General features: G+C 40.4%; 3 protein-coding genes across 4 annotated transcripts; all 3 read left to right on the top strand.

Moving 5' to 3' along the window:
* The first annotated feature begins 1056 nt into the window (after positions 1-1056).
* On the top strand, positions 1057-2630 carry LOC148062532 (uncharacterized). Its single transcript, XM_087812836.1, has 4 exons — positions 1057-1193; positions 1783-1930; positions 2001-2282; positions 2345-2630. Exons 2-4 carry the CDS (start codon positions 1784-1786, stop codon positions 2486-2488), a joined length of 573 nt encoding a protein of 190 aa, XP_087668962.1. The 5' UTR covers positions 1057-1193; position 1783; the 3' UTR covers positions 2489-2630.
* A 2121-nt stretch (positions 2631-4751) lies between these two features.
* LOC148062531 (protein S100-A16) lies at positions 4752-14293 on the top strand. 2 transcript variants are annotated; one of them, XM_087812923.1, is made up of 4 exons: positions 4759-4908; positions 13147-13201; positions 13776-13895; positions 13957-14293. In XM_087812923.1, the coding sequence occupies exons 3-4, from the start codon at positions 13776-13778 to the stop codon at positions 14110-14112; spliced, it is 276 nt and encodes a 91-aa protein (XP_087669049.1). In that variant the 5' UTR covers positions 4759-4908; positions 13147-13201; the 3' UTR covers positions 14113-14293. The 2 variants fall into 2 exon arrangements, with proteins under 2 accessions (XP_087669050.1, XP_087669049.1); XM_087812924.1 differs by lacking the exon at positions 13147-13201 and having other exon boundaries at positions 4752-4908.
* Positions 14294-17647: 3354 nt separating this feature from the next.
* Positions 17648-18074, top strand: s100t (S100 calcium binding protein T). The gene is made up of 2 exons (XM_087812636.1): positions 17648-17816; positions 17880-18074. Exons 1-2 carry the CDS (start codon positions 17655-17657, stop codon positions 18042-18044), a joined length of 327 nt encoding a protein of 108 aa, XP_087668762.1. The 5' UTR covers positions 17648-17654; the 3' UTR covers positions 18045-18074.
* Positions 18075-18887: the final 813 nt, after the last annotated feature.

Here is an 18887-nt window from a genome sequence, read left to right as displayed (position 1 = left end):
ACAATGTAGCTTTATTTACCTTTTATTTATAACAATGCTCTTCGCCATGCAACTGTTTCACTGAAGTGGATCAGCGACGGCGATTACATTCATTCCCATCATGTAAAAAGACTTGTTTTTGGAAAAGAAAACGCCCTCAGTTTACCCTGCAATTACACTGTTCCTACAACAGGGGGAGCCACAAACAAACATGTAAGTAACTTGTATTTAGAGAGCTCTTTTCCAGACCAGGGTCACAAAGCGCTTAAACAATCAACACAATATTCAATAATATTAAACCTCTCCTGCTTTTACTGTTGCCCTCTTGCTTCTTTTTTCGTTGCTATGACCCTCGCAGAACCTGAAAAACTACCCATGAACTTAACAAAACTAACACAAAACAAAAATATCTTTGAGCAACTCAAACAGTCGCTCCTTATTTAATCCTTGTTTAAGTCTTGCGTGTTTGCTTCGCGCCGGTTTAGGGCGTCGACACTGAACTGGCTGCACTGTGGTTTGTACTTTTCAGCTGGAGATGGTTTCTTGAGACAAATTAGAGAAATTGAAAAAAGATGCGAGAGAACAGAATAAGGTAGGGCTCCAGTTTAAGGGGTCAGATAACAAAAAGTCACCATTTTAAATAAAAAAGGAATGAAAGTTCAAGATGAACAAAGTAAAATAAAAATAACTAAATGCAGCTGCCCATGTAAGAAAAACTTGAGTAACCGGCTTAGTTTGTTTCCAAATTTAGGGAAGAAAAGCATCTAAACAATCCCATGCAACAGTCTCATGCAAGTGGGGACCAAACTAAAAACACATTTTTTATCTCTTATAACTTTTTCTATTTCTACAACTCTATTTGATGGTGGATGGTCGTTTGGATCTACGGAAAGATTTTAGTAACTGTAGGAAAGTAGTGGTCAACGTATCCGTGATCTTTGTCACTATATTCACTGCAGCCCTTTGCACACAATTACGCATACACAATCAAATAAAACTTTTGACATTGTTTTGTGTGTGAGATCAAGTTATACAAGACGGTTGTGAAAGGTGTTAAAGAAAAGGGCACATGAGAGAACAAGTACATTCTTAGGTGCCAAGCCCTGTTGCGTTTGTGCAGCAAGGGCGCGGTGCTGTACATAAGTGGTGCGTTCACGAAGTGAGCCACAGTCGCTCCGCACCGAAGGCAACAAGGAAACGACCCGTCCTGTCAGGTAAGTGTTCTTTGCTTTTTCAGTACATTTTTAAACTGTGAATCTGTCATTTTAAGTCTTAATATTATCGAGTAACTAATCTCTTTCTGGCTTTACTAATGCATGCTTTACGTCAACTGTCTATTAACCATTGGATTACATTTTTACTTACCAAATGGAAGTGAAATGAATCTGCTATTGTTAAATATTCATAAAACTTTTTTGTTTTTAAAGTACATTGAGTATTCTCAGCGAGACCAGTTTCACAAGTTTTTCTAGATCTTGATCCAACTTTTGATCTGTATCCGGGTTTTGGGTGTTGGTTTGCAACGAAATCAAACCTGAAGTCGCAGGAGATTAAAGTACTTTCGTGCATGAGGGTCAAATACCAGCCCACAATACTGGACTCTATGTCACTCATTGTTCATCTATATCGGGGGGGAAATTTGTGAAGGGGACGTACGCCACAGTCTGTGACGATGGGTGCAAATCCATCCCATCATCTCATAACCAACGTACACTATCATTGATCTGGATTGTAGCCCGTTTGTCTTATTTTGAAAGGAGTGTAGCTACATCTCAATCATGTCCGCTCTACTTCCACCTTCAGAATGTCTGCCACTCCAGAATGCTCCAAAATGGAGAAGGCCAACTACAAGGTCATCTGCACCTTCAAAAAATATGCCAATAACCAGGAGAAAATGGCCAAAGGTCAATTTCTGAAACTGATGAAAGAACAGTACCGTGAATTCTCAGAGGTAAGAATACACATTTCCAGGTTTACTTAAACAAATGAATGATGTGTGTTCGACCCCCTTGGTGCTGCAGACAATTGAGCAGGACTGTAAGCTCAGCGAAATGATGAAAGTTTTCGATGAAAACGATGACGGCCAGATCAGTTTCGAAGAGTACATGGTGTTCGTCGGCCTTTTGAGCATTATTTGCGACCCGACCGGGAAGAGCGAAGGATGCTGCTCCGACATGGAGGGCGCCTGCTACGCTTTCCTAGAGACCTTCGAAAAATATGCTGAGAAGAAAGGAGATATAAATAAAATGAGCAAAAATAAGTTCAAGGAAATGGTCAACGCTGAATACAAATGCTTGCTCGGGGTAAGAACACACCTTAAGACCAACATGTCACAGATGCGTGATGTGTTTCCTGTCTTGAGCAGCAACAGCACGATGCAGCCGGACTGGACAAGTTGATGGAGGCCATCGATATGGACGGAGACGGCGAGCTGGATTTTTCCGAGTTCATTACCCTGGTGATGTCGGTGATCCAGATCTTCAACGAAACCCGAAGACCCGGTTTTTAACAGGAAGGCTTGACGATCTTCAACAGGACGGGAACGCTGCCTGAAATGTCTTCTGCCACATACACAGTGATGATGAAAATAAAAACCTTCATGTGTCTGTATTTGTGTACTTGCTGCGAATAAACCAGGAGCCCTACATGAACGCGAGTCGCTACCTTTGTCGTGTAAGGTTGTCGAGAGCAATGTGCGCCTTCCGAAGAACGAACAAGGATCTTGGCGACCCTCTTAGACATTATGGAAATAAATGAAAACACCATCTCTGACTGCTATACAATCAAGAACCATTCATTTGGTGTTTTGACAATTCCACTGCGCCAGTCATCAAATTAATTATCATTTTAAAAAAAAGTCAAACAAAAAGTCAAAATTTCTTCATCCATCTTAAGGCCACGTTGGGTTTGCAGTGAACGTATTAAAGACGGGAGTTCAAGATGATCGGAGAGCGGTAGCTAAAGTGAGCAAGAGAAAGTTTATTGGTCAGAAAAGTCTAAATGTTTAGCACAAATGAAATTGAGGTGGCGACAATGGTCCATGAAAATAAATCCACATGGGAAATGAGAAAACTACGGGAAAAAGCCGATCTGAATGCAGCATGGAAAAAGAAAGGTTAGTAAAAAATATCGCATAAGAAGGAGGCGGAAGATTAGAACATGAAACCTAAAATCAATCCCATTTTCTTAAAAAAAAATGGTATTGATTTGTAATTGTGCACACGTGGCTGCAGTGATTGGAGTTAGTAGTAGATGCTAGGAGTGCTTGTTTTATCTTAGCAGGCCAGTATCCTTAGTGGTTTGAGTTAGAAGAAAATAGCAGATTTTTTTATTTTATTTAGATCTAATTGGAGTAGTCACAACTCTTTCCTCATCTTCTGTTTCACCTACTTTGCCTCGTCGGTGTGTTGAGGACGTTTCAATGATGAAGCCATTCTTCTTATTCGCAGTAATTGCCTCCCCGTCGTGCAAAACCCTGCAGCTTCCAGTCGGGACTCTGGCTTGAGGAACATCACATGTCTGAGTGGAAACTCGAGCGCCTCCTTCAGAGGTTCGGCTTAATTAGATCTGATCTTGTCCGTGTCCTCATTTTCACATAAACTTGGAAGCTCGAACAAATGTTTTTTCAGTTTCAAGTCTGAAAGGACAAACTGATCTAGAGGTCACAGGCAAACTTCACCTTTCTATAGACGCTCACATATAATTAATCCTTCTTAAGACTAACAACTGCTCTCTGGTGGACACTAGGGGGCGTCATAACTCATTAATAGTTCATAGAAATTCAGTTAACACAACAAAATCCACGATCAGGTTCTTGTACGTTTGAAAATCCATTTTGGATAGAAACACTGACATCTAGTGGCCTTAGGGCGTCACTACAATGTGAAAAGGCATTATGGGAAAAAAAGTGTGGAGAAAAAGTGACATTGTATCGTAACTGAACGTGTACCTGACAACATTTATGGAATACTAAGGTACATGTTAAATATTTTATATATTCTGGACATTTAAAAAAATATATATTGTTGGAATCAACGACTAAAATGATAAAAAATCGATTTACTTCACATTCTGAAGTGTCGCAGTGTTTGTACATCTTGAGCATAATATTATATATTCTGTGTTGAAAAAAAAGAGTTAACTATAGCTTCTTTTTTTTTTTTAAACGAATACGTTTTTAATTGGAAATATTTATAGTTACTACTTAATACTTTATCATTATAAAAGGACGAAATTAATGTTTGTTATGGTTTTTGTTTACATATTTCTCTATTTATATATATATACATAAACATACATTTTAGTCATAATTAATCTGAAATGTGATACGGAATAAAGCGATATTTTGTGTGTAAAAATGGATTCTTCTTATCTTTAGCAACACGATCTCATCCTATGAATGGGAGCGCGCACACACGCACACACACACAAAAACACACACACTATATATGTATATATATATATATGTCTTAATTTGATAAAAACAAACTTCAGAAATAAGCAACAGGGCGTGGTGATGGTGCGCGTGAGTGTGCGCGCCCACGCCTGCGCGCACTTGTTCCACACGTCGTTCCAGAAAGAAAAAAACAAAAACTAAAGTTGATAACAAGTAATAATGACAAACACATTGTTGAGGAATGGCAGAGGAACTGCGCAGCACAGAAAGAACAAGAAGAAGAAAAAAAAAAAGAATCTGGTGAAAGTGAGTCTCTCTCCACATTCTTGTCTGCAGCACACGCCCTGAAAGAAAGAGAGAGAGAGAGAGAGAGAGAGAGAGAGAGAGAGAGAGAGAGAGAAAAAGGTTGGCAGGAGCCAGAAGTTAAATCACGGAAAAGATATGTGTCAGAGCTTCATCTCGCTCAAGACTGAGGAGGAGGAACCAGGAGAGCCACAGTCGAACCCAGCTCTTGTCCTGCTTCTCCCACAGAAGTGAGTTGTTTTTTCTTTCTTCTCTTTCTCTGCATTCTTTGCTCCGCTGCTTCTCCTCCTCTGTTGTCCTCACGGATCGGGTTCTCCTCGGTAAACTAACCCCAGAGTCCTTTACACGTCCAGAGACACCCGAGCGCTCGTCACTTATTCATGTGCGCGTGTCAGTCGTGCCTCTGCTTCTGCGACAAATTGTCAGGATTATCTGGACCTGGAGGCCCGGAGCTCCTGGTGCCAGATCTCTAACGCACGAAACGGTTCTGTTCTTTGGACCAAAACCAAAAAAAAAATCCGTTGTGGTTTAGACTCTAATCTCGGGGTGGACTCTAAACTTTTAAGCGGGAGTAGAACCAGCAACCCCTCACAGGTAACATGGAGGAAGTGGATCAAGGGTGGAGACGCATATGGTGAAGGCCTGCGTAAAAACGCACGTTAAAGACGATTTTGAACCGGATTAAAAGTTTTTAAAACTGGTTTTCCTTCTTAAGTTAGTGGTTTTAGTTTGAGTTCTGCTCGTGTTGGAACCGTTTCTGACCTTCGTTTAACAAATTGTGCAACAATGTAGTGTGTAATAAACACTCTATTACAGTTGAATGAACATGAACATTTAGAAAAAGTGAAATTCAGTTTAATATGAGTTTCTAAAGCTTCTTTTCTCGTGTCTTTTTGACTGTATTAACAAATACAAACTTTGTTGTTAAGATAAACATCAAGAACTTTAATGAGTTTTCCCGGTTTTTGACTTTAAAACTTTTTAAACTTCTAGAGAAAGTTGCAAAAAAAACCCAATATTTACTGAGTTATTAAACATAGAACTATCAAAATTTGGGGAGGGATTTCAAGAGGACGTCTTGCACCAGTGGACTTTAATTTACATGTAATAAAAATGTAAAGGATTTTTTACTGAAAGTTTTGAACTTCATTGCAATAATGCTAATAAGAATAGAGATAATTATTTTATGTTTTTAGAATGTAAAACTTGTTGGTTTTAAATAACCTATTGAGATGTTTAACAAAATAAAATGTCATTATTATGATTTAAATTCTTACAAATAATCAACACATCTTTTAAAAATTGTCCCTTTTTTTTAACTTCATCTTAATTGTATTTGTATCCTCGTTTGATCTTGAATTCAGTTCTAATTTTAGTGTTTTCGACTTTAGCCATTTGTTTTTTCTCTCTGATTTTATTATGGGGTGTAGACTCGACATCCATCGTTCATCTGGTGAAGCCTCCCAAGAGGCAGATCCACCCAAAGAGTTTCCTCTTTTCTACGCACGTTCTATCTCCACATCTATCTCCTAGTTTTATTGTGATCTCCACACATATTCAGCAAATATATGTATATATTTCTACATCTAAAGTGCATCATTAGCTACATCCTTACAAAAAACAATACTTTTCTTGTCTAAACTTTTCAATTTGTCAATAAATAACTGTAAAAACAAACGTAATATTTAACGTACAACCTTTTTAAATCATGAAATAATTTCCTGCGTTTGACTTCAAGTGAGGAATGTTGTGAAGCTAAAAAGTATCTTTGGAAAGAGTTCAACTCTGTGTCTTAACAGCTTTTGTGTCGACACTGGAAGTGTTTGTTAAGTCTCTTAAGATGCTGTGTTGGGTCTTGTCCTCGTCCAAATGCACCACATGTGAGAGTCTGGTTGCTTCATCCAGATTCAGGGTGTTGGCCGGCGACTGGTTTGTACTCGCCCTGTTGCCCATGGCAACGCTGCCTTCCCCTGGGAAAAACTACCTCCTGAAGAAAATGTGTTTTTTTTTTAATATGGCTTAATCATCCATTCAATGTGTCTGGTTTTGTAACGGATCGATGCTTGAAATGTGACTCAGAGGCTCTTGGGAAAAAAAAGTTTGAGGACAGCTCTCTGAGTTCAGTTGTGTACACGAGTCAGGCTTTGAAGAAAAGGGCGTGGCACTTGTAATGGGAGCAGCTCTGACATGCGGTGAGTAGAATTCAGAGCAGACGGACGAAGAACTCAAACGACTCCTAGTACCAGGGCATTATTGTTCTGCAAAAACTTTTGGTCAAATCCTACTTCTGACGCCATTCTCTGAAGTTAATTTTCACATTCGTTTTTTTCCTGACATTTTGAATGTTGAAAGACTTGTGTAGTCATTTGAACAAAGTAATTCACTTTGTCATTTTTGTCAAAGACAGTGTATTCAATACTGAAATACTTTAAGTTACCGGGAAGACACAACGAGAAACTGACACAACGAGTATTTCTCTTGTTGTGTAAACATGTTGAGAACTGAAGCTTAGACACAAACATGCACGACGTGGCCTAAAGGTTTCCACGCACCAAAACGCGATTAGGCAATGCTGGTCGGGTCTAAGGTTAGTGGAGAGTCGAGGTGGCGAATAAAAGAGGCAGAATTGTATCTTTATCGGGTTTAATTTCAATTTCGATTCGCAGCTTTTTGAGTGTGCAATCCTGGCTTTGGTTGCTTAACAAGTAAGTAAGTAAGTATTTAAGTACTTGCCAAGTAAGTAAGTATTTAAGCTACAGATGACGCGGAAATTTGTCGAAACTACCATCACCTACATTTTTTTTATGTAGAATTAATTTTGCGTCATATAAACTGTATGTGGAAATGGAAAATGAATTGTTGCAGTGCATTCTAGGGGCTTTTTAGTACATTTTACTAGTGATGGGTTGATGACGCCTCGTGAAACTGCTTTGTAGTGACTTCGCTGTATCACGATACAGTGTCGTGATTTTGAAACTGACACTAGATGACACTTTTAATGTTTGAAGATCTGATGCCAGGTTATATTAGTACATACGGAGCTGCGAGCGCCATCTAGTGGCTGTTAACAATTGTGACGTTGTATCGCGATACACAGCATCGTGATTTTGAAAGTACCACCAGACGACACTTTTAATGTTTGAAGATCTGATGCCAGGTTATATTTGTATATACTGAGCAGCGAGCGCCATCTAGTGGCCGTTAAAAATGGTGACGCTGTATCACGATACAGTGTCGTGATTTTGAAAGTGCCACTAGACGACACTTTTAATGTTTGAAGATCTGATGCCAGGTTATATTAGTATATACGGAGCAGAGAGCGCCATCTAGTGGCCGTTAACAATTGTGACGCTCTATCGCGATACAGTGTCATGATTTTGAAAGTGCAATTGGATGACACTTTTAATGTTTGAAGACCTGATGCCAGGTTATATTAGTATATACGGAACTGGAGCGCCATCTAGTGACCGATAAAAAATTGTGACGCTGTATCGCCATACAGTGTTGTGATTTTGAAAGTACCACTAGACGACACTTAATGTTTAAAGATGATGCCAGGTTATATTAGTATATACGGAGCAGGGAGCGACATCTAGTGGCCGTTAAAAATGGTGACGCTGTATCGCGATACAGTGTCGTGATTTTGAAAGTGCCACTAGACAGCAGTTAATGTTTGAAGATGATGCCAGGTTATGTTAGTATATAAGGAGCAGAGAACGCCATCTAGTGGCTGTTAACAATTGTGACACTGTATCGTGATACAGTGTCGTGATTTTGAAAGTCCTGCTAGATGACACTTTTAATGTTTGAAGCTCTACTGCCAGGTAATATTAGTATATACAGAGCAGAGAGCGCCATCTAGTGGCCGTTAAAAATGGTGACGCTGTATCGCGATTTTGAAAGTGCCATTAGATGGCACTTTCAATGTTGGAAGATCTGATGCCGGGTTATATTAGTATATACGGAGCAGAGAGTGCCATCTAGTGGCCATTAAAAATTGTGACGCTGTATCACGATACAGTGTCTTTGAGACCTCATCAAATTGAAAGGAATCTAATATATGAATCATTCTCTGCTTGTGAAATCCTCCTTTAACAAAGCAAACATGTAGTTGATTTTTCACCACACGAGACAAATGAGTGTCATTGTTGACTCGAACACTTCAATTACTGCGCCTCAGTGTGGTATGTGTGCGGCTCGTGACACTCGTGGACTCACACAAACTCAGCCTGAAGACTAGAGTTAATGCTAAAATACTCGGTCAGATGACTTCCTCGTAGACGCACAACAGCTCTTTTGTCTCACGGCGCTACAGTAGCCGACACGGATTTTTCCAATTTTTTTTTTCCAGGGACATGATACCAGACGCCGCCGTGTAAAAGCAGGACCGGTTGTGTTAGTGTGTGAACGGGTCGCGTCTGTGTGCAGACACACTTTTAATCGGAGCTGTGAACTTTGAACAGCTCAGACAAATATTAGAGTTTCCTCGGTAAACCTGATTTCCGCGGCTCTGAGTTTGATGCTGGAGTTACAATTGAAGGAGGGAAAAAGGAAAAAAAAAAAGCTCCAACATTCACCAGCACTGAGTCATCTTGACCACAGGCTTCCTCTCCCTCAGTTCAGAGCAAAACTCTGAGCGTTGACTCACTGAGGCTCAGAGAAAACTCTGGTTTTCTCCCACGAACCTGAAACTTAGGTAGAAAATGGATCACAATCGTCTTTAGTTGTGATGTTAGTTGTATCATTTGTGGTCTGCAACTTGAGGGGTGTCTCCTTACTCTCACCCCGAGTAGCTGGGACAGATTCAGACCTGTGGCAGCCCACATAGGTTGGTAGATGGATTCCTCATCTTGTTACGTACGTTAAATGAATGTAGCTTGACGACCAACAAGAGAAGATAAAAGTTGTTTTTTTTAACTTTGTGTCAAAATTTTCAGTTTTTAGTCCGAACGATTTTTCGTTTGCAAAAAATCTTTTTTTGAGCTACTATTTTTGAAAAATAAAATCTATTAGTCAGTCAACCCCCTAACATTACCAACTAAAATTCTAACTTAATTAATGTTGTGTGAGTGAGGAAAAATATACTGTAGTAACAAGGATATATTCGTAGTATTTTAGAGTACTTGATTCTGGTGTTGCAGAATATACAGACCACGAATCATTACTGCTTTCATTTGTTTAATTTTCAGCTTTTAAAGCTGCTGGAGTCAACTGTATCCTCTCATCCTCAGTCATCGCCGGGGTCTTGTGGTATGTCATTGTTGTGAGATTGCAGACTTAATGACTTCTGCCATCTAGCGGCCAGAAGTTTAATTGCAACACAAAAATAAATAAACACAGTGATTATTTTTATGTTAAATTGTAAATAAAACTTTATTTGAAAAACACTTTACTACTATTAACCATAAAATAACGATGGTAACGTATAAAACATCTATATATATTTATATATACACATATAGTTTTTAAATACATTTTTTTGTTTAGTTGTAAATAATAAATAATAAATCGTGTTTAAATTAATTAAATCTTATATAATAATAATACTTTCTTCAACGGAGGGGAATTTTTTAAAAGTCAAATAAAATTTAAATAAATCAAAAATATATTAAATATAATATGTATGAAAATGCAATTACAATGGAAAGTTACATTTTAATTTTAAAGATATTGTTATTGTTATTGCTATTATATGTATAACAAGATCATCACGTTCCTGCTGCCGACCTCGGAATTTGATATTTTCTGATGTCAACTGATAACGCTCGATCAAGGTCGCGATGTCGACGTCAACTGATAACTCTCGATAAAGGTTGCATCGTCGTCTTTGAATACATCAGCATCTCCGGCGTCCTGGATCTGTCTGGTTCCGGCCCGATGCTCCCCCGTGTTGCTCTCATTACGCCGGTATGGAAACTAATAGATGGCGTTCGGTCGGAGTATGTAATAAATGGCCGTGTGTTGCGGAGGTGTCGGGGCAATTACAGTATCTTCTGAAATAATAATGAACGCGGCGCCGATGACAGATGCTCACTTGTGTGCACAGAAAAGTGTGGCACGGAGCATGAAACCCAAGCCCGGTGACACTAGAGCGTTCAGCTCTCACTGGGCCGGTAATCAGGTTAATGCAAGGCGAGTCCTAATTGTTGTGTTGCTTGCCTGTGGTATGTGTGTGTGTGTGTCATTGTGTGTCATTGTGTGTCATTCCTGCTCTATCGCCGCGTCCATCTGCATGGTCGGTGCACGGCGAGCATTCGGGCGTGACATCTGTGTCAGATGGGAGATTTACCAGCTTCTAAAGTTACCTCGCGACACGGCCCCCGGGCGTCCATCAGTCACCGTCACCCTCAGGTAGTTTCCACCGTGAGAGGCCACGCCCACTTTATGTTCCCCCGAATAAACAACGGCGGATCCTCGTAAACATGCAGATAATATTGATTACAATATTCTTAACTCACACGTTGTTTTTTGTAAACATTAGCAAGTTAGTTAGCTAGCTAACAACATAGTTAGAACCTTGGTGTCCGAAATCGCGCACTTCTGCACTTACGCTAAATATTTTGAGGTGCACAAGTGCGTCCCAATGAGTAGTGCGTGAAAATATAGTGCGCAATGAGCACTCTATTGGCCAGAAAATTTAGTGTGGATCGATGGACACTTTCCACCCTTAACGGCCGCCATCTTAGTGACGTACATGAAGCTAAACGGAAGCTACGTGACTCAGAGCAGATAACGGTGTAAATGTCTCAGAAAACACTAATTTACCGCAAAACAACACAACAACAATAATAACAGAATGAAAACACAACTTAATAACTTGTTTTCGATTGGCGAAAAGCGCTATCAAGTGTCAAAAATAGGGTTCTAACAGCTGGTTGCGATCAGCATTAAAAAGTAGTATAAGAAGAAGCTGTCAAGTCATTTCCTGTAAGTGTGTCGCAGCAGTGTTTGATTTGAGACAGTACTACCCTCTAAAATGTGCACACTGCGCAAGTACGTGCACTGTCAAGAAAAAGTTAAAGTGTACTGTAAAGGAGTGCACTTAGAGAAGTGTCCGATTTGGGACACTTACTATTTCCACTCCTCTTCTTGGTTGAATTTAGTGTCAAATATGTTATCGTCCCTTTAAAATTCTAGCATGAGTGCTAGCGGACGTGGCTAAAGGCTAAAAGACGGCTAAAAAAATGTTTGAGGTCTTGGGATTTTCAAAAGGCTGTAACTTGAATAATATTTTAGCCACAGAGCTTCAGTTTAGTTTAAAACCTTCGTTGGAATTAGACGAGGACAAATAAGCACTTGACCTTCATAGATATAGATAACTTATGTAAGAATGCAACATCTGAGAATCGTCTAACCTCCTGGTTCGTCTCAGAGTCTCACCACTGTCTTGTCAGTCGTCTCCATCTCTACCACCTTTTTGCCCGCACTCTCTTCCTCACCTCCTTACATCTTGGTCCGTTACCCATCAGTAGCGATATCTAAACAGTTTATGCTAATGCTGACAAGCTAACTCAAGCACCTCAACCATATGTATGATACGATACATCAAAATATTCTGCTTGTTTTATACCTATTATTGATGATTAATAACAAAGATTTGTGTTTTATTTAAGACAAAATATCCCACAATTATGGAATAATTATATTTAATATATTATATTATATTATGAAGATAACGTCAACACAGCTGGATAGATAGATACATAGATATTTAGATAAATGTTTAGATACATAGATATTTAGATATATGATATATGTTTAGATAGATAGATGTTTAGAGAGAGAGATAGAGAGATAGAGAGATAGAGAGAGAGAGAGAGAGAGAGAGAGAGAGAGAGAGGGAGAGGGATGGATAGATACTGTAGATAGATACTGTAGATAGATAGATAGATACTGTAGATAGATAGATAGATAGATGGATGGATGGATGGATGGATGGATGGATGGATGGATGGATGGATGGATGGATGGATGGATGGATTGATGGATTGATTGATTGATTGGACCCTGCAGGCCACCATAGAAAGAAAAAACAAGTGCTCATTTCTCATTGGTATCAACTTGTTATAGATGTGAAGATAAAATGAGTCGTCATTCCTCCAGTGAGTCTCTAGTGTTGGACTGACGTGCTGAGGATGTTTCTGGCTCACCTGTGGTGTTTTCCTTCTGTGTCAGGACAGCAGACGGACAGTGGGCAGTAATCTGAGGCTTCAGGGGCCCTTGGCTCTCGGGTGTCCTGTCAGAGATCACGACTGCCGTTGTTGTTTACCTCAGACACTCCTTCAACTTCTTCTCACCACCTTCTAAAATCACACTAGATCTTACCAGCATCTCCACTGAGTCTTTTTTTACTTTTACCTTAAACGAAATGTATAAGATGTTATTAAAAATGATGAAAAAAAAACATACTTTTTCAAATATTTAATAACTTCTGCATCAATTTTTTTCTTTTTCTCCCTCTCTTTTAGCTTGACGACCCCAAAACAACATTTTCTAGCCCAGAATTTACGGCAACCGTGAAAAGTAGGTGACAAACCCTAAGAACCTAAAGTAGCATGTAAAGTTTAATTTTAACAGTTTAAAATATAAAATGAACATGTTACAAGGCAAAAGAATGAATGGGAAAAAAAAAGATGAAATGTTGAATATATGGTTATAAACTGTTTGTGGTGTCACGGTAAAAATATCAACTCTTTTAAAATGAGATTAATAAAAGACTGAATAAAAGACAAAAAAACGGTTAATAAACGGTGAGTATTTAATTCATAAAATAAAAAAATAAAAATAATAAATCAATAATATTATTCTTAGGAACAAGAATTACTTTCAAGTTGTACACAACTGCAATCTCTGAAGAAAATTATTTCGGATCTCATGCTAGCATAGTTAGCTTGCTAGCATCTGAAAAAGGACTCTAGCCTTAGAACCAGCCTGAAACCAAACGTGGTCAAGTCATGGAGTAAAATAAAGAAACATGGTCTGGCGTTATCGAGGGGTTCACCATGTATGACATAGGTTAATGAGGATCGAGGGTCTCTTGGCGGCATCTGTCTGGACGAGATATATTTCTTCACCACTTCTTCTTCTCGCCGCACAGATGGAGGAAGCAATCAAAACCCTCGTGACCACCTTCCTAAAATCTTCCGGGGGGAGAGAGAACATGAGCAAAAAATCCGCCCAGAAAATGGTCCAGAAGCAATTCGGCGCATCCATCGAGGTAAGAGCAGCCGTTGAGTCGATCGAATGATTAGCCACGTGCTAACATCATGTTTGTTCAGGACACAAACAGCTCCTCCGCTGTGAAGGAGATGCTGAGCGGTCTGGATGATAACAACGATGACAAGATCAGCTTCGGTGAATACTTGGGACTGGTAGGCTACATCGCCCAGTCCATGAGTGAGCGGCAAGTCGGAGGGGAACAGGTGGCCCAATAACTCCTGGTGAAGTTTGGGAGACGATCGCAACCATGTTCTCTTCGGCCATTAGACGTCCATCTTTCCAACCATAATCAGCTTAATCACCACTGAGCACGTCGTGTTCCCTCCACTGTCATTTTGAAGGACTCTGGGCTGCTTCTTTAACGTTCAGTGTTTTAATAAAACCTCTCCATGGAAACTTTGTCCTTTTTTCTTTTTGCCTCCACTTGTTCGCCGGCTATATTTAGCATCAGGACATCCTTGGCTGGTCAAACTCAGCAGCCTTTAGGTGTGTGGACGACTGCAACCAGATCCTTACATGCGGTATACGCTTCCTTTTGTGCGGCATCCTCCACGCTGCAACACAATACACACATATGGTGCATACACACAAAGCAGACGCACACGCTTCCTCCTGACACTATGCACCGAACATCATCCAGAGGAACGATTGTCGTCACAAGCTGAATGAAGAAGACCCTAAAAATATCTGACCTTTGATGTGGAAACTTAAGGGGAGAGGGGACTGTAATTGACTAGCAATTAGAAAAGCACTGAGACGGAGCATACCCCTGCCAAAGGTCTCACTTAACACAAGTAAACAATTGGATTGTTACAATGGAAAAATGCAAAAATAGGAGAAAAATAAAGTATTTTCTTATAATGACAATCCAACAAGTTCCTGTATCGTCCAGAAAATCTTGCTGATTGGGTATTGCATCTCGTTCGATTGGATATTTTAACCATAAATCCAGATATATACTATAATATATGTCATTTTTTGCAGTGTTCTACACCTTATATGAGCTTAAACAATCAAAACAATACTCACAATAAAATATATACTTTAAAGGTCACGATAACACCGATGCTGTGTCTCAAATCGCATACTAGCGTACTCAAAGTGAGTATTTTTAGTGCGTTAGTGCGTCTAAATTCTTAGTATGCAAAATGTAGTGCGCCATACACACTAAATTGGCGTACTAACACGCCCACAAAACTGAGTATGGTTCGATGGACACTAACCACCCTAAACAGCCGCCATCTTAATGACGTTTTAAACTGAAGTTACGTCATATATAAATGCATATATATGCATATACTTACAGGTGTATTTTCAGGCAGGAGTAGAAGGATGACACGTCTTCGGTGCTGATACCAGCTTAAATATCTCACGAATATTTCGATTCTCATATTTTTTCTTTATTTCTTTTTCCAAAGTTGCAAAACGTGCTTCCAGCAGGTGTCGGCGATAGCGTTCAAACAGCTGCTTGAAACATCGTTAAATAGAAGTAGAAGAAGACGCTGTCATGTGATTTCCGGTTAGTGTGTAGCAGCAGTGTTTGATTTGAGACATACTATCTGTGGAGAATTTACGTACTAGTCAGTACGTACACTAAACTGATGCATACTAACTTCTAGTATACTAAGAGTAGTATGCGATTTGAGACACAGCACGAGACAAAAACAGGAGTTCCAGAAAATCAGGGAAAAGCACAAATAAAAATGTCAGATGAAGGAGTCAGTAGATCATCAAACACAGAGATCGTTCCAAAGCTTAGGAGCAGCAGTCTGGAAGGATTTCTCTCCTCTGGTCCTGAACCGTGTTCAGGAACCATCAGTAGATTCTGATCCACAGACCTCAAAGCCCAAGCTGGGGTGTAAGGCTGGATCAGATCACTGATGTAAGGAGGAGCCTGACCATGAATAAATCTGAAAGTAAGAACCAGAATTTTAAAATTGATCCTGAAAGCCAGCCAGTGAAGAGTTTTAAGGATCGGGGAAATGTGAGTTCTTCTACTTGAGCGGGTCAGAAACGGTCACATGGTTTATTTTTTTTGTGGGTGTTTAAAGCAGCATTGGGCAATAGGCCAAGTTGAAAAAACCCCTTCAGAACCTTCCTGGATCCAGATGGTACTCAAGATAATGTTTAAAAAAATATTGTTTCAATCAGTTTACAAAGGACATAACAGCAGAAAAGAAAACCTCCTCCACTCCTCGGGAGGAGGAACAAATTGCGATATAATTGGGGTCGTCCAGAGTTGCAGTTGGTTTTATAATCTAATCTGTTCAAGTCAATAAACTGAAAATAACACAAGTCAGATGCAGAATTCCACTCGAGCACTCCGGAAGGAACGCAGCTGTGGTACGGGAAGTCGTTGTCACTGTTGTTTATTGTTCTCACAGCACAGTCCAACTGATAGTCTCACGAAATGTTTTGGGAAGGACGGACCGTGGGACGGAAAGGTCTGTCCTGGCGGATCTGAGAGGGTTAAACTAGTTGGTCTACTAGTCGATCTTCACTCTGACGTGTACTCACTCGCTTTTGGGATGGAGGAATGACGGATAATCTTAAACTTAACCAATGCAATCAGGGCTTACCGAAGCCATGGTTCAGACTAAAGGAACTAGATGGGGGAAGTAGATGCCCAGAAAGTTTTGTCATTCGTCTCTTGAGAAACCTTCCAGTCTGAAACCTCATGCAAAGATGCTTTTTGGCATCGACTGGCTCCCGTGGTCCCCAATCCTCTAGCTTCACGATAATAAGGCAAACCTTTTGATCGCATCACCCAAGATATGCTCCCTGGTTGCTCATGACCCTTCTTTTCTCAGGCCCCTATCGCCTTTCCTTGACTCCTTGAGATTATTAGATGCTGAATTTTTGATGGCAAAACTAAACCCCCCTCCGCAACACATTATTAATTGGTCTCTATGACGTTACGACAAGGTCACCTCGAAGGCTCACACAGCCCAGGCCAGGTAAAGGTAACTCATCAAGATTAACAGTGTGTTAGGGCTGCGGTCACATTAAGAGGGTTTTCCTAAACTTACGGCATCATTATTTGTCGATATGTCACCTCTGACAGCGAAAGGTGAGCCCGAGCACCTGGTACCAGGTGTCCGATGTGTAAGCAGAGAAGAAGGGGTGGGATAGAGGAGGGGTGGCGGCAGGTGTACGGAGGCTTGGTGGGAGGAGTGAGAGGTGTATTTAAGCGGCGGTCCCGCTCTTTCCTCATCATCACTCGTATCTGTCGTCGCCGCACCTGACCAGAAGACCAAACCATCATCCTCCGTTTCCATGTAAGACATCTTGCATTATTCTCCTTGTTTGGGGTGAAGCTGTGGCTCTGTAACGGGAAACTGGTTAAGAGGGACAACGGCTTACACTTGTTTCCAGGTATTCCTGATACTTAAGTAAAAGCTGGATCAGGTTCCGGCGCAGCTTAGAGTTTCACTTTTTATCAACCAGCTCACATAACGTGCACCTCCTGACTCCCAGAGGTCCGCTCAGCTGGACCACTTCAACAAAGAGGGATCGCTTTATCTCCAGTGGAATCTTATCAAGAGCGCTGACAGGAAGGATTATGGGTTGGAGCTGACAAGAGGATGAAGGATGGTTTCCGCTGTTATGTGCCAGTGCAGTAGAGTTTAGTTTGAAGGGTGGTTTCTCATATTTGTCTTTCTTATGGTCTCAGAAGGTTTTTGGCAGCGTCACAGAAGGGACCATTCATCATGTTTGATCCAGATGCCGTTTTAAACTTGTCTTTTTCTCTTCCAGGATGTCCATGCCCGACTCAGAGAAGGTCTCCACCCTGGAGAACGCCATGCAGCTCATGATCCAGACCTTCCACAGGTACTCCGGGAACGACGGCAACAAGTACACGCTGAGCCGGGTCGAGCTGAAGGAGATGCTCACCGCCGAGCTGGGAAACTACCTCGGGGTAAGGAATGCAAGTTTTTAGAACCATCGCGAACCAGGAGCTTACAATGTTTGTCCGCCACAGAACGCTCAAGATAAGGAGGCGGTGGATAAGGTCATGGGCGACCTTGACTCCAACAACGACGGGGAGGTGGATTTCACAGAGTTCATCATCCTGGTGGGCGCTCTGACCGTGGCGTGCAACGACTTCTTCCTGGAATTCAATGATAAGACGGAGAAGAATAAGTGAAGAACTGGAACCTCTTTGCAAAGATGACCACACTTCAAACCATTCACACTCCAGGGAGGAAGTAGACACGACAGCGTAGAAGACTTGCATGGAACGTGCTGTGATAGGCTCGCATTAATACTCACACAACAACTGTAGCATTCGAGTGTTTCTTGTTTGATGTTCTTGTGTATATTTTTGCAAAGAAGCAGTTTCTGTAGCAACATCTCCATTTTTTTTGTTCTTCTCGTTGTAACATGTTTAGAAAAAATCTCCCTGAAAGAATAAACGTGATGTTTAGTGAATTATGTCTACTTTTCTTGTGTCGCTCACCTTTGTGAAAATGATTGGAGAGCACAATACCTTTCTAAACAACGGGCGAATATTGATATCGAAACTTGGATAAAAATTCCCTTAAGGTCCTTCTTTAAAGGTCGACTAATGTTTAAACTCTCCTGACTCACTCATATGTTTCAAATGTTAAAGTCTTTCTCTCTAAGATACAGTAAGTCCCTCATCATGACCATGTTTTGAACGTAAGATCTCCCCCGGCTGAAATCTCAGCGAATGAGAGGTTATGAGAGCAGAGTCCATTATGACGTAATAATGACTTCACTCCTCACTAATCAAGGCCCTAATCACGACCTGCTTTGTTTATACAAGGAGTCCGAGAGTGGGTGAGGTTATGGTAAACAAGATTGAATCTCCATAAAAACAGAGTTTGTTTTCAGTGGGCGGGGCTTAAGATAATTTTATAATATGAATAGTTTAATGAAAGGAGATTTTTGTACAAACAGACACACACTGATGATACAATACAGTCACAAGACACACGTAGGTCAACATGTTAGTTTAACTTTAAGG

The sequence above is a fragment of the Callionymus lyra genome, chromosome 17 (genome assembly GCF_982586985.1).
Source record: "Callionymus lyra chromosome 17, fCalLyr1.hap1.1, whole genome shotgun sequence".
Classification (NCBI taxonomy): domain Eukaryota; kingdom Metazoa; phylum Chordata; class Actinopteri; order Syngnathiformes; family Callionymidae; genus Callionymus; species Callionymus lyra.
This window is presented reverse-complemented; position numbering and strand designations above follow the sequence as displayed.

Coding starts and splice junctions, on each gene's coding strand:
- LOC148062531 (XM_087812924.1), top strand. CDS start 13,776: ATGGAGGAAGCAATCAAAACCCTCGTGACCACCTTCCTAAAATCTTCC. Junction 13,896..13,956: donor AATTCGGCGCATCCATCGAG/GTAAGAGCAGCC, acceptor ATGTTTGTTCAG/GACACAAACAGCTCCTCCGC.
- s100t (XM_087812636.1), top strand. CDS start 17,655: ATGTCCATGCCCGACTCAGAGAAGGTCTCCACCCTGGAGAACGCCATG. Junction 17,817..17,879: donor AGCTGGGAAACTACCTCGGG/GTAAGGAATGCA, acceptor TGTCCGCCACAG/AACGCTCAAGATAAGGAGGC.
- LOC148062532 (XM_087812836.1), top strand. CDS start 1,784: ATGTCTGCCACTCCAGAATGCTCCAAAATGGAGAAGGCCAACTACAAG. Junction 1,931..2,000: donor AGTACCGTGAATTCTCAGAG/GTAAGAATACAC, acceptor TTGGTGCTGCAG/ACAATTGAGCAGGACTGTAA. Junction 2,283..2,344: donor AATACAAATGCTTGCTCGGG/GTAAGAACACAC, acceptor TGTCTTGAGCAG/CAACAGCACGATGCAGCCGG.